General features: G+C 39.0%; 1 protein-coding gene across 4 annotated transcripts in view; it reads left to right on the plus strand.

Moving 5' to 3' along the window:
- Positions 1-6,934, plus strand: part of LOC105836997 (MICOS complex subunit Mic60) — a 34,603-nt gene extending 27,669 nt beyond the window's left edge. For 3 of the 4 annotated variants that reach the window (XM_028192145.1, XM_012681440.2, XM_012681441.2), the window contains 3 exons: positions 7-194; positions 5,064-5,259; positions 5,772-6,934. In XM_028192145.1, the coding sequence (XP_028047946.1) occupies positions 7-194; positions 5,064-5,259; positions 5,772-5,780 (393 nt within the window). In that variant the 3' untranslated portion in view covers positions 5,781-6,934. The remainder of the gene's footprint in view (positions 1-6; positions 195-5,063; positions 5,260-5,771) is intronic. The other variant, XM_028192146.1, reaches the window with a different exon arrangement.
- Positions 6,935-14,426: the final 7,492 nt, after the last annotated feature.

Raw genomic sequence — 14,426 nt, forward strand, 5'->3', positions numbered from 1 at the left:
TACTAGGTAGAGAGCGTGGCGAGAAGATTAGCTATGGTGCCTGAAGGCGGTGCAGCTCTACCTATATATCTTCTTAGTTATCTTCAAAGTTTCTTGATCATCAAAACGGCCAATCCAATTCCGAAAAGGGAGCTCGAAGACGAGCCAATCGACGTAGACTCACTGAATACGTACGACATACTCCAGCGTGCCAGGTAAGAATTCTCGTAAATTGTCAAAGATTTACCCATCTTCATAGAAAGGATCGAATGAATTTATTGTGCGCGATGAAACTCGAGATCGTGCCGGATCGTAAACGAGGCGAAATATTTTCCCCAATATTTGTTTTGAAAATTGATATTATATATTTAAATTGATATTTTTATATTATATGTTTCTTGTAAATTTTAAAAATCACGGATTCCCCTGGTTTTTATAAATTTTCAAATTTTCAAATTTCGTCATCTCGCGAAGTTTACGATACAAAAACGGTACGCGATGCGAAAGTAAACAACGACGGCGCAAAATTGTCGATGCTGGATATCGATAGAATTTATCGTGTCGCCGATTAAATGCACTTTTATTGTACTCGTAACTCGAGCGGCAATTTCCGCGTCACGCAAGACCCTCCGTCTCCCTTTCTCTTGGCCGCTCGGTCTCGGGTTGACCCTATAAATTATCCTTACGCGACCCTAAGGACTGAGTAGGGCGCAATATATCCAGCCGGCCATCAACGAGGCGGGAAAGACGAAAACACCTGCTGTAATACCCGCCACATATACTTTGACAAAGAACACCGCCATTTACTACTCGTCAGGTTATCCTCGGTGAAATCCGTTGGCGAGCCGTTTTACCGACTTATCCCTTCGTTTTTCTCGTGTCAGCGGCCCTTTGGTTTTCGGCCCTTATGAAAAGTACCCGATTTATCCTGGATAACACTAAATAAAGATAAGCATATCCCGCGAGGTATGTATATATTTTTGCAACTTCCTTTATCATTTTAATTTATCATTTTAAGAGAAAAAAATATCATTTTATAAAAACATTTTGTTAAAATTCACAACGTTAAATATTTACGGGGAAAATAGATCGTGCGATTGTAAATTTATGAGAGAATCCGTCGTTAAAGTTTTATTCTGACAACAGAATATCTTATACAGCTGTGATAAAACGGTATTAGTAACGACGTTTTATCGGATATTCGGAGTACAAAAATTCACGAGAACAGCAACGCGTATTTTTGCCCGCGCGAAAAATTCATCACTGTGTTTTAACCGCGGCGGAAAAATCGCAAATGTTTGGGAAACGCCACATGTGTATGAAAGAGAAGCTTTAAAACGGTTGCGAAGCCAGGATGCTAGAGGATGCAATCAGTCAGCGTCTCTCGCGCACCAAAGGATAGCTGTATATATATTTAAGATGTATGATTGGAAAATCAAAATGCTAAAATGTCAATAGTTGTTAAGTTCTCAATAAGTTATTTTTTGTTCATGTGAGATTATAGTATATCGATCATATTTCCTTCGCGCTCGTTGTATCTCGCGATATATTGAGTTGATCATGAAAGAAAATAGACCTGACTTTCACGTTTATATTTCTCTTCTTAGATATTTTAGAAGGTTCACTGTCAGAAAAAAACCTTAAGTTTTCAGGAAATGTATTTTTTATCCTTAAAAATTCATGTATTTTTATGAGATTTTTTAATGAGATTGAAAGAAAGTTTTTGGAAAGCTACTTTTAAATTCAAATTTTATTTCTTTGTGATAAATCTTTTTTTAATAGAAAAATTAGTAAGAAGAACACTAAATATCTTTAAATTGACATTGTGTATTTAAACCTTTCAAATTCTGTATGTCTGATGAGTTAAATCTATGTACTACGGACATATTATTAATGTCATATTAATTTATATTATTTCTTTTTAGTACTTTTTCAAATTTAATATTAAAACTTTCAAATAACTTTTTTGTGATTGTATGATTAAGGAATATTATAAAAAGTATAATAATTAAAATAAGTTTACTTCAAAGCTATATTTAAACAATTCTCTAATCTTATCTGGAATTTTGAATAAAAATTCCTTAGAAATATCGAGAATTTTTAGAGAATTCTTTCAGAAAATTTGAGTAAATCTTGTATATACACATATTACTGCTACTCGTGCTTACGCTTATGAATTAGAAATCCATTACTGAGAATATTTCGCGGAATGGATTGCGAAAGACAAAAGGAAAATGTCAAGGTTCATCGAAGTGCGGGGCATAATTTTGCAAATTTTGCATGACGTGAGAGATAAATCGCAGTTTCTCGAGTAGATAACGTATGATTTTACGTTAGAAAAATAGAGAAATTAAGCGTTTTTTTTTTAATATTTGAGACTTTTGATAACTCGTGATATTTTGGCATACGTAACTTCGTAATTTTACACAGCAGAGCTTGCAGCGATACGTGCTCTTTTAATCAAAGAGCGCTGTTCCGCGATGTAATTTGAGTTGTATTCTTCCCTCGCCGCTCCTAGAAGGCGTGAGCGGTGTCCTGATGAGTACTTAATTATTCTATCAAGAATACTTTGTTTTCCTCCAACGCGCGAAATTTCATGCAAAACAAACCGATATATTACGGCAGACATTACGTATGGTACTTGTCAGCGATGTGAATAAATAATGCTAACTCCTTTATCACCATTTTTTCAAGAAGGTCTGAATATTGAATCCTACTTTATCATAGTATGAGTAAATAATACAAACTCGCAAAACTTTATCAAAATCATTGACTGCCAGGTTTGCTTCGCAAATTTTAGGTTTTCGTGGATTAAAACAAGTCACGCTGATTTAAGTTGTGCCTTTAGAATTACCAATATGTGCAAACATATATAAATAGCCCATGCGACACGTCTTCGTCGTCCACGAACACGTATGGACCGAAGCGCGGACGTGAGCCTTCTGAATTTTTAATTTCGGGGCGCACTGCGGTATGCACACACTCTTTTAACGCCCAGGGATAAAACTCCCAAGTTCCCGAAGAGTGTACCGCGGCGTACAGTCGATATATCACGACTGTATCCTGTAAAAGATTTCACGGGTTCGAAAGGGACGCCCATTGTTCTGGCTTATGCAAATAAATATTTGATGAACACGTTCTAAAATTTAATCCTCAACTTTTGTTCGATTAGTTGGAAACGGCTGTAGTTGCGTTATGTATGTAACGTAGATCTGTATTATTTCATTTTGTCGAAAGTCTAACTAGGATATTATAAGCAATAAACTGTTACGTCTATTGAAACATCTGACTTAGATTATTGATTATATGTTGATTAAAAATTAAAGTAGAAACTGAAGATTTCTCTCTTTACTTTGAAATATAGATCTATTTTTTTTTAATTAATAAAAATTTTAAATTTTTACAAGAGAGATTCTCTCAATACAAAAAAAAGAAATAAGCTTCAAATAGACCAAAATTTTTCTAGTTTAGATAAAAGGAAGCACGATTCTTTATCTTATGATAGTTTAATTAAAATTATTATGAGAAGTTCATATCTTTCGCGTACCACCACAACTGTGGCGTAAAGAAAACTAAGCTTATCCGCAATCCACAGCAAAAGAACATACAAAAAAAAACACAAGAGATTTTCTTAATAGATCCTGAGAATCGCTCTTAGTGAGCGGCCAAGCGGGAAAGTTCCCGTGGAGCGATATCGTCGAATATGAAATCCAAAGGCAGCAAGAAACTTCCAGTATCCACGATCGTTGCGCGTCCGTGCCCCGAATTAGGCCATGTGGACTACGTAGGAGAGTCGATCTCAAGATACCGAAAGGACGGATAAACGTTTCACATCGCGCCGCACCGAATCGCCTTTCATTTCACGTAGTCCTTTTGTAAAAGCTGTCGTAATGAGAAGATAGGCTGAAAGATAGTTTCCGACGTACGGATTGTCCGCGGCGTCAGTTGATCCCCGAATTTTCTTTAAAACCTGCAATTGCGGCAAACCAGACAACGCAATCGAATAAGTTATTTTAATAATAAGTCAGTTAATTTTTTATCATTAAATTAGTTAATTTTTTAAATTAACAACATGACCTTTATGAGCATAAATAATATTAAATTGATTATCAACTTTAATTGTCTTGCTGTGAAATAACAAAAAGAATCAGATAGATACATTGGGCTTAGATTTAGATGATTAGAATTAATACTTTTGTAAATATTATATTGTGAATTTAATAATTTACTGGTTCGTTATTGCGGGACAGCGAAAGAAGGGATTCAATTGTACTGTTCGTTCATTTAGAAATTCTCTCGCGCCGCTTTGGAAACACTGGCGTTTTTTTTCTCCCTTTCCTAATCTACTCAGTAAGCCGGGATGCAGCATTAATCTCACTTTACCGTATCGGAAGCGACCCGATGTACTCTGTGTAAAGTTCCCAGACGATGTTCTATCCTGCACGTGGTTTTCTCTTGGAGGCTCGGCGTTTCTGCGCCAAGAGAAAAGCGACATCCGCTGCATATCACCAACTTAATCCTAAGCCGATGAATAAACATTTCGTCCCTTGAACGAACGAACAAACGACTCGTGGGGGGAGGGGGATGCCAGTTTGAACTTTCAACTAAGGATGAAGTTTTTAGCAAACCACAGATTCTCTCTCTCTCTCTCTCTCTCTCTCTTTGTCTCTTTCAAAATTGACGTTTCCTGGAAAATCGCGTTCCATAGCGTAAGCGGTTACAGGCTGTCGCCAACTAGTCTGCCTTTCCGTCAAACTATCGCGCAGTTCGGTACTTCTCCGAAAACAAGAAAGACATTGCATGTCTCGAAACTCCGGAATGAAGCGACCGGTCACTTCATTCCGTTGTACTCGTGAATAATTATAGAGAAATCAGCCAACAAATCTTCCATGCTGATTGCTTCCCGCAAATTGCGCCGTCATTTGTTGTTTGCAAAGCATTTGATTATACCAAATTAACAAATCGACATTTATCCAGATATACTAGAATATCGCAGTCTATTAAGTTGTGTCAGACAAATGAAAATACAAACAGGACTGTAGGGCAACGGTTTTGAACATGTCGTTCCTAATTATTTGTTTCAGATACTGGCTGGATCGCGGCGACTTTAAAATGACCCTGAGGTACATGAATCTACTCAAGGGTGCATCGAGAAGCGTCGCCAGCGACTGGATGAACGAGACTAGGATCCTGCTGGAGACACAGCAGGCAATTGACACCCTGCTGGCATACGCAGGTGCGACTGGTCTCATATATCTTGGCGCCGGTGATCCTGCCAAGGTCAGTGCACCAAGTGTTATAATCTCTTAAACAAGCAGCGCGATTAAATACGCTCTCACGAAGGTCCAGCTGAGAAATATGTGTTTGCAGTAATTACTAGCCAGCTGCGAAATCTCTCGGTACTGAATAACGATAGCTCGCTGATTAAACAGTTAAATGATATTTTTATATAACGCAGGTTACGCATTGCTTTCTTACGATAGCAGTCGCAGCATGGATAAAATTGATTATATTTATTTTTCATCGAGAAATCTATCGTAGTACGTATAATAGTTGCGGTTTGCAGAATATCTTTTTTCAGCTAAATATTTATTACTTCTTTAGAAAGCATTTTTCATTACATATTGATTAATGTATATTGAATGATTTACTTGATCTTGTTTTGATACACATGAAAAGACATCTCAATTATGCAGTACCTGTCGCTGTAGTACAAAAGAACGTTTACAGTAATTGGTGGATTTGTGAGCGTCCCTTCACTTTCCTTTCGGTGTTGTTTCGAATTGTTCCAGCAGAAGTAAAGCGGGCAGAGCGTAGAAAACTGTTCCGAACCACGAAACGGGGGCGTCCATAGAAAAACGGGGCGGGGATGAACAGGGAGGGGAACAGGGAGAGACGGAGTTAACCGACAACAGTGAAGAAACCGAAGGAAGACAGAACACAGAAATATCGCTGCCAGCCTTGTATAGTCAACAATATATCTTTTCTAGCAATTAAAAAAATATAGAATACCGTATCCAGCGGGAGAGCCGAATACAGTGAGACACTTTTCTTTTTCAACCCCATGATGATCGTTGCACGTAAACATACTTTCGCGCGCATTAAGATACCGCTTTCAGAACTCGATTTAAAAATTTCAATAGAAGATACATGTGAAAGAGGAATTCCAAATAACTGGGATATAGATTTCGAGAGTGTGCCGTTGAACGGAACCGTGATACGAAATTTGATGCTGTGAAATATTTTATTTCCGATAATATTTTATTTAAATAAACATTTTATCTGATAAATTCGCTTCTCTCATCACGCCGAGTTTTTTCTATTCAGGACGGAGCCCAAAGATTTGACATCCTGCCAAAGTAATCCGTGTGCGAAAGTCGGTGTATGCCAAACATTTATTTTTACTCGCTGCTATTCCGCCCAACGGCTCGAGTAACGAATCGACGGAGTAGAAAGTTACCGGACGCAGTGTAAATACCAGAGGCAATTTTATTTTAAGGAGGGCGGTATAGAAAAGCGTTTAATCGCGTCCTACATTTTATCTCGCAGCGCGCCACGCACGAATACTTAAAATTTTTTTTTACGATTGACACGTGCAGCGCGCGTCGTTCAGCTACGTTTTGCACGCGTGTCAGAATTGCCGTTTCGGATTTGCATTTTCACCCGATGCGCGTACATTTGCCGAACTTTCCTCGAGCTGATTCATCTATCCATCCATCCATCTATCTATCCATCTAGGATTGAGTACCTTTTGCTTTATAACCGGATATTACTCTTCCTCCCGCGCTCCGTACTCTCGTCACTCGTATCGCATCGATCGTTGCGCGTGTCGCGTGCCGTTACCTCGTCTTTCGCCTCTCGAAACTCGAAACCTCTTCGCGATTTCGGACGGGACGGCGAAGCTTGCTAGATATGATTGTAAAAATTGGAAATAAAATTGTTTTTCGTGATGTAATCGTGTCATATTATTTCTATCGATCTAATAAGAATTTAACGTTCTTTGGATTGAGATGATACTTCATTGTTTTGATTCTTCCAGATTATTATACTTTTGTAAAAGTCTACTATTTTTTGTCTATCTTGTGCATTTTGAAAAACATTGTTTAATTTATTTTTTATGTACTGTTTTAAATTTAAAAACAGCTTCTTTGGATTTTTCTTTAGTGATAGAGAGTGATTTTGAAATAGCAAACGTGAATAAGAATAAAAGATGAGCCCGTCGAATATTTGATCACAGACAATGGAGAACTCGTGGAAAGCCCATGAATGGCCTTGAAATAACGACGATGCCATTTACCAGTCGTTAGCCACTATTAATTACCCGTCTGGCGTTCTAAATAGGTCATCATGTATTTATACCGATCCGTGAAAATATCTTCTTGGAATCAAAAATGGATCTAAAGACAATGGACAATTTATTTTGTACAATCATTCAATTTGTGCCAAGTAGTAATGTTGAAAGTAAATGAAATTTATGTTTTCTTAATTTTTTTTCAGCAACGTTACAAATCACGCCTCAATTTAGAATTTAGAATTCTTATTTATTTTGCTGTAAAATTAACATATACGATATAATTTTTTAATTCATTGTTATGTTATATTGGGTTGTAATATAATTTAGTTATTAATTTAGATCGAGCGCCAGCATTGTCAACGATGATTATTTACAGGTAGGTACTTACTTAATTTTCTTCACAACATTTGGCTTTAATTGCCGAGGAGAATAGCGTTAATTAACAACAGTAATAACATTTCGCCATGACCGCATTCTGCGTGGTGCAAAATTTCTTGCCGCTCAGAATAAGGATTTCGTGAGGCACGAGTCTTCATCATGAAGTACTTCTCAACGTCTCTGCAGTGTATTGTTTTGCACGTTAAATAATTCTAGGGTGAGATCGGCGACCGAATGAGCACGGTTAATTGTGTTAACTAACGATGCTAATGGCACACGCGGAAGAACACTCGGGGACTCGGGACTTCGTTACAATGTGTCGGGGTGAAACAAGGCGGAAACTATGATACGGGGTCAGGTATGCGCGCTGAATACAGAGTGAGCGTAAAAAATCAGCGGAACTAATTTGTATTTAATATTTATTCCGGACTGCTTTTTAATCTAAATTTAAATTTATATTAGAATAGAAAATTCTATTAATGGTAATTATAAACATAAGAAGAGAGACACGTTAATGAAATCGTATGGTTTCCTCTGTGCATCGTATAATAAAAATTTTACACTAGTCTCTCTCTCTCTCTTTCTTTCTCGAATGCATACAAATGTGGCTTACAAATGTGATTTGCTGGTCGCGTTGGAGTATTATACGCGAATTTAGAAGGATCCTCTTGTGCCTTTGGGTATCTATCTACGAAATAATGCAGCCACCGTGAGCAACGTATTTTCGTGTAAAACATCGCTTTGCGTTGTTTTGCTGCGGCAAATAAAGATCCCGGAGGAGTCGGATAAAATACTGCGGCCCGCGCAAAGACGGCCAGAGGTCGCACTAATTGGCGACGTTAATGACACTCGCGGCCGGTGTTCCACTTTAATCTAATAACGGGGAGTCCGCTCTCTCTGTAAAGGATAATCATCCCGCTTGTCCCTCGGGCAACGCCAATCTGTCGCGGCCGCGGAAAAAGTTTTATGCCCACGAATGCGGCGCGGCCGCCGAATGCGGACATTCACCGCGCGACAAAGCGCGCTCAATTAAAGATGCCGGCGGTTGCTTTTTACGTCGCAAAAAAATTAATTTAGCATACGGAATCGCGATTTACATAGATTCGCGTAATCGCGCGAACTTTGTTCGATAAAATGTCTCCGGGCAAAAGGCGTTCACGATTCGAAATCAATTACATTTCGCGGATACGAATAGATTTGCCGGAAGCTAGCGCGCGGGCGCTGTGTGTGTGTGTGTGTGTGTAATTTATTACGACAGAGAGCTAAGTGATCGGTTAAATTATTTCTATAGACATTGCAGAATCTTTTTTTTTCTTTCTCCTTTTTCGTTTTATATTCTGGAAATTGGCTCGAGACAGCACGGTCGCTTTATATTTCCGAGATCAAGGTGAACTTCGTGCCATTATTAACGCATTGATTTAAAATCAATTTGCTATTCGCGGACTTATGATAACTGTCGCGCTCGTAATGCTCGAGTTCGACGCGAGTTTAATCCACGTCGGATACTCCCAACACGTCAAACCACCTATCGTCGTCGCCGTCGTCGTTGACAATTGCATTGACATTCATAACTAGTCGACGTCGATCTAGTCCGAATTAGAGATTCACCCGGTGACTCGCAATGCCCCAGCTACAGCGATTGTTTCGAATCTGTACCGTGCTTCGCCACAGTCAACAAATGCCAAAACGTGCAACCCTATTTTGTGCGAAACCGTCGAAATACTGCATGTATAGTATTCAACATCCATTACGCGCGACGTAATTGATAATAATCGCGCAGTGCCTTGAACTTAAAATATGTTACCCATTGAAAAAGGTATATCCCTTCTTTTCTTTTTTTCAAATAGAAAATGTTACAACTTATGCGTTTATTTTTCTCTCGAGTATCACGTCGCTTTTGATCGTAACGTTACAGCATCCGTCTCTAAAAAACTATTAAACACGAGGGACCTTTCCTGTGGCAGCCGATACCTCCTGTCGAGCTTGGGAATGCAGCTACGATATAAATCGAAATAACAATGGCGCAATTTCACGGTGGATCGGCCGTTGTCGAGGGACCGCGTCATATATCGTTCGTGGAATAATTACTGTAGCGGAAGGACCGACGTCTCTCGCTGTCGAACGGACCGTCTGGAATTCCTGGATCGAACTCGCCGAGGCGAAGCGTCCATTCTGCGGATGCCAAAGTGAACGTACACCGACAGCGGAGTACCGAACGTGAGTACATGAACGTGTACGCGCGCGCGCGGGGGCGCGTTCGCACTCTCTTGACAACCCCCGATGGGGTGCAGTTGCGGCAGATCGGATGCACGCGGCACCGGTCCGTAAAGTAATAAAGGAGTCGCGATATACTGCGGAACGCGCGCCCTGCAGGAAATGCACACGCGCCACTGGGGCACGATCCCGGCGTATAATAGCACCGCAACGCGACAAGCACGAAGGCGTGAAATACACGTGGGAGAGAGCGTGGATATGCCGGAATTATATAGGTCTGGGATATCAGAAGCTTGATCGAATTATTTTTCCGAAAGCTTGAAGCTTTTTGCAGTGCAATAAAATGGAAAAGTCGATTCTAGATATTCTTTAAAATGACGATTGACACTTAAACGAGATCTAAGATTTTGAATGGAGATCGTGTCGCACTATTTTATCGTTAAAGAAAGATTATAGACGACTGATATTGTTTCGCCAAAATTTAGTAATTATCACTTGACTTAACTAATTATTACTATAAACTTTTCTTTGGCGTATTTTTCCAAATTTAATATTCAAAACACAAGTAACACTTTTGTGATTGTACACTGAGAAAAAAATAGGGTTGATTTGACAAAATTTTTCAACTAAATTAAAATTTTGTCAGTTCAAGAATTTATGCATTTAACTTAAATACACAAATTTCAATTCAAGTATTTGTATAGTTAATTGAAATATATAAATACTTAAATAGACAAAATTTAATTTAGTTAGAAAATTTAGTCAAATTAACAACATTTTTTTCTCAGTGTATGATTACGGAACATTAAACAGTATAATAAAAAAGGGGTATAATAAAACGGTATAATAAAATAAATTTATGATATTCCCAATCTACACTAAAATATTCTTTAATCTTACTTGGAATTTTGAATGAAATTCCTGAAAAATTCAGGAATTCTCAGCAAATCTGTTTACAAAATTTGAATAAACACTCGCGTATAACATCGTTGGTAAAAGTTTATTTTACTTAACACGTGTAATATCTTTTTATTACCGTATTATTGCGATTTGAAACTTCCACGGGTATCATCATTACTTTTACGCGTGATGTGATTTAATGGGCGATCAAATCTGTTAGAATTTACACGGGTCGCGCGTTCTATCAACGTCATCGATATCACGTTTTTATAACAGCACGATTAACAGCCAAATGAGAATTCGATAGTTTTATCGCATGACGTATTTTCACGAAGTGCATTGAGAATTCGAATGGAACAAAATCTATCTCTCGACAAAATCTGCTTCCGGGGCAAAACATTTCGATAATAAATCGCGAAACCATTTTCCACCCCTCCTTCTTCACGCGTGCTAAATCGTTATATCCGAACGATCGGCGCTCAAGCGTAAGCGACATTCATCATTTAGCCGGAAGCGCGACCGTCATTAATTAATTAGCCGTCGAGAGGCGACGGCAGCGAAGCTGCGTCGGGGTAAACTAATTCGAATATCGGTGTCGCGTTGAATGTGGATACCATGAATTATTCGAATCATTCTTCGCGCTTATTAATCGGCGACAAGTTTTTCCAAACCAAACCCCGCATGCCGCGAAATTAATTAATCTTTTTTTATTCTCGATAGTGCAAGAGAAACGCGTGCAAAAAAAGCCTCCCATGTCTAACCGTTCGCAGCGTGAAAAAAATAACGCTTACGGTGCTGTACGGAGAGATTGGTGGTAGGTCGCCCGTTGTGCAAAGGCACGCCATCAGTTTTTGTCTCCTCGTCAGCATTTTGACATTTACCGGTGATGCGCGAGGCGTGAAACATCGGGCGCTCCGCGATGTACGTGCACAAATTTTTATTTGTTTCACGCTGAAAAGTCAAAGCTGATTCCCGCACTTTGTCCCGAAGCGTTTACGAGATTTTTCAAGTGTCCGTTTTCGCGCGAGAGAGAGAGAGAGCAGTTTCCGCTAACGCAGCCGTCGTCGTGTTCGCCGTCGAAAAGAGAACTCTGCCGCGAAGCGGCGGGCACGCGTTCGAAATAATTGCACCGGCGCTGACGAAATAACGTTGTTGTACAAACACGATAACGTACCGCATTCCCGGGGAGAGAAAGGCTCCTCGTAGCCTCGCTGTTTCTCCCCAATGTCTTCGCAATTCTCCTTTGTTATCCGCTGCAACTATATACAACATACAGCGGGGTATGTACGTGCGATACCGCAGATACGGTGCCACAGTTATTTTAACTAACGACCTCCACTTTATGTCGCCACTATTCATACGCGAGAAGCGCAGGGACACGGGATAGAGTGTGCCACGGGGTCCCAAATAAATTATCCCAATAACAGTAAACGTGTACGATTAGGCGACAAGCTAAATATTCTCGAGTTCCTTCGGGATCTCGACTGAGGATGATGAATTATGACCGAGAGGACTGCGAAATCTCGAGTCTACCCGCGCGGCAGACTGACCGCGGGATTCTCCGTCGCAATAAATTTCCGCGGCTTAAGATCGTTTTGCCCGGATTGGGCAGGGTGCCACGGAAGAACACATAATTTTCACCGATAGAGAGCGGAAATATTAGCATATTTATTGAACGTCAGTCGTCATTCTCGGGATTTTCGGTTTTCGACTCTGTCGCGCGACGATTCTCCTTCGCGACAGGGTGGACACAGTCCGTAAGGAACGTAATTACTTCAGGGGTTTCGAGAGAAAATCTTAACCATCTCCGTGTTGAAAAGGGATCCGTCACTTTGCACCGCCTGCCTTTAAGCCGCTTAACGGAGTTATTCTTAGGAACAGGCGTTCCTTTTAACTACTGCAAGAAACGATGATCTTCAATACTAATTGCGATGTTTAACCTTCATTACATAGTTTGATCGAAAATATTGAAATCGTAGAAATAAATATCTTTATTATTCGCAATTTATTAATTTTTTTAGCATCATACTGATGATATGTGTTTTATATAGGAAAGGAACAAAAAGGAAATTGACCACTCTTTATGCATTAATGTTATTCCTATGAAGGCACTGAATAATGGTTAAGCTCTTGAAGCCTCTTTTTCGATATTCGCGTATTTCCGTCGGTATGAAGCGCCTTTGATCTGTAAATGTAGTTCGTGTGTGCTACATTTTTAATGTATCTTTTCATCGGTAGATTTTAACATTTCACAATCTCGATGTACAAAGGGATTCTTATCAAATCGCTTTAGCGACCTTATAATCGCAAAGAGGAGTGCTAACACAGCGATGTGTTACATCATTAATATGAGCCGCTTATTTCGAAAGTGATATAAGTTTAGTTTTGAAACTGTAAATATTGAAAAGAGAAAGAGAGATGTTAATGTATACAATACAGCGCATTGGTTTTAACGAGAATTGTGAAACTTTAAAATTGAGTTCCCAACAGTCTGTATGCAGATTTGCAATTTTGTTTGGCTTTAGGTTTTAGAAAAATCTTTGGCGTTCCATTACGCTTGACTCGTTAACAGTGCATTACAAAATTGAAAAGGACGTCGATATTCGCGGTATATACACTTGAACGAGCCGCAAACATTTCCAATTTAAATGTAATCTTTAGAACACACTTGTTGGTATGCGCGTTGGTATGACTGAGGGAAATGATTACTTTAAGTACATTTTCACGAATGGTTCGGTGAAAAAAAAAAGGAAAAAATGGAGAAAGAAAGAGGAAGAGTGATGAGTAACTAAAAATGACATTTTTTATTCTTCAGCGAAGTTTTTAATTAACAAATTTGCATCTATGACGGAAGCAAGTTTTTAATGAGTATACGCGCGAATGGCTGAATCAAACATTCAGCTCGTCATGCTCTTTTAGTACACGAGAATAATTTTTGATGAGCACCGCGGCGATTGCTTAGTGACGATAATATTACAGCGAAAAAGTTCTAAATCTAGAATTAGCGTACTTATGAGATTGATCTTAATTGTTAATTGTAACTCCTTTAATTGATCATTTCAAATAATGGACACGGTGACAAATATCCGCGCCGTGTAATTGCTGCAATATTTACAATCTTTATTTTCTGATTTCTGAAATCAATCTGGGTCGAAAAGCTTTCGCAAGCACCCTTTGGGAAAATGATTAATTCGTTGGGGAAAGCGGTCGAGAGATCGGTGTGGTAATACGAATGGTTTATCCCTCCCCCGAGTAATTCTTAGCGTCAGAGTTAAGTGTATTTGACTAGGACGTCGATTAATCTCGGTTAAGTTGCTACTGCGTAATGGAGAGATACGCGGTGAGTTAGCATAGACCACTTAATAAGGGTGACGATGACAAATCCAGTTTAAGGAGAATACGGAACTGAATGTCTTTATCGCGCGAATGGAATCGTAATGAAGAAAATGGAAGTTAATTTAGCCTCAAGCTATTAACAATGTATTTTGCCGTAGTCGAATTAGAGTAAAATTGTATTATATTTAAATACGTTTTATATTTAATTACGATAATCATGATTTTATTACTTTATTTCATCGCGTTTGAGAACTTACCAAGGTAGACGATGTACTTCGTTGTCAATTGTTAACGACACTTATTAAAGAATCGGTACGCTCTGTGA

The sequence above is a fragment of the Monomorium pharaonis genome, chromosome 1, assembly GCF_013373865.1.
Source record: "Monomorium pharaonis isolate MP-MQ-018 chromosome 1, ASM1337386v2, whole genome shotgun sequence".
Lineage (NCBI taxonomy): Eukaryota > Metazoa > Arthropoda > Insecta > Hymenoptera > Formicidae > Monomorium > Monomorium pharaonis.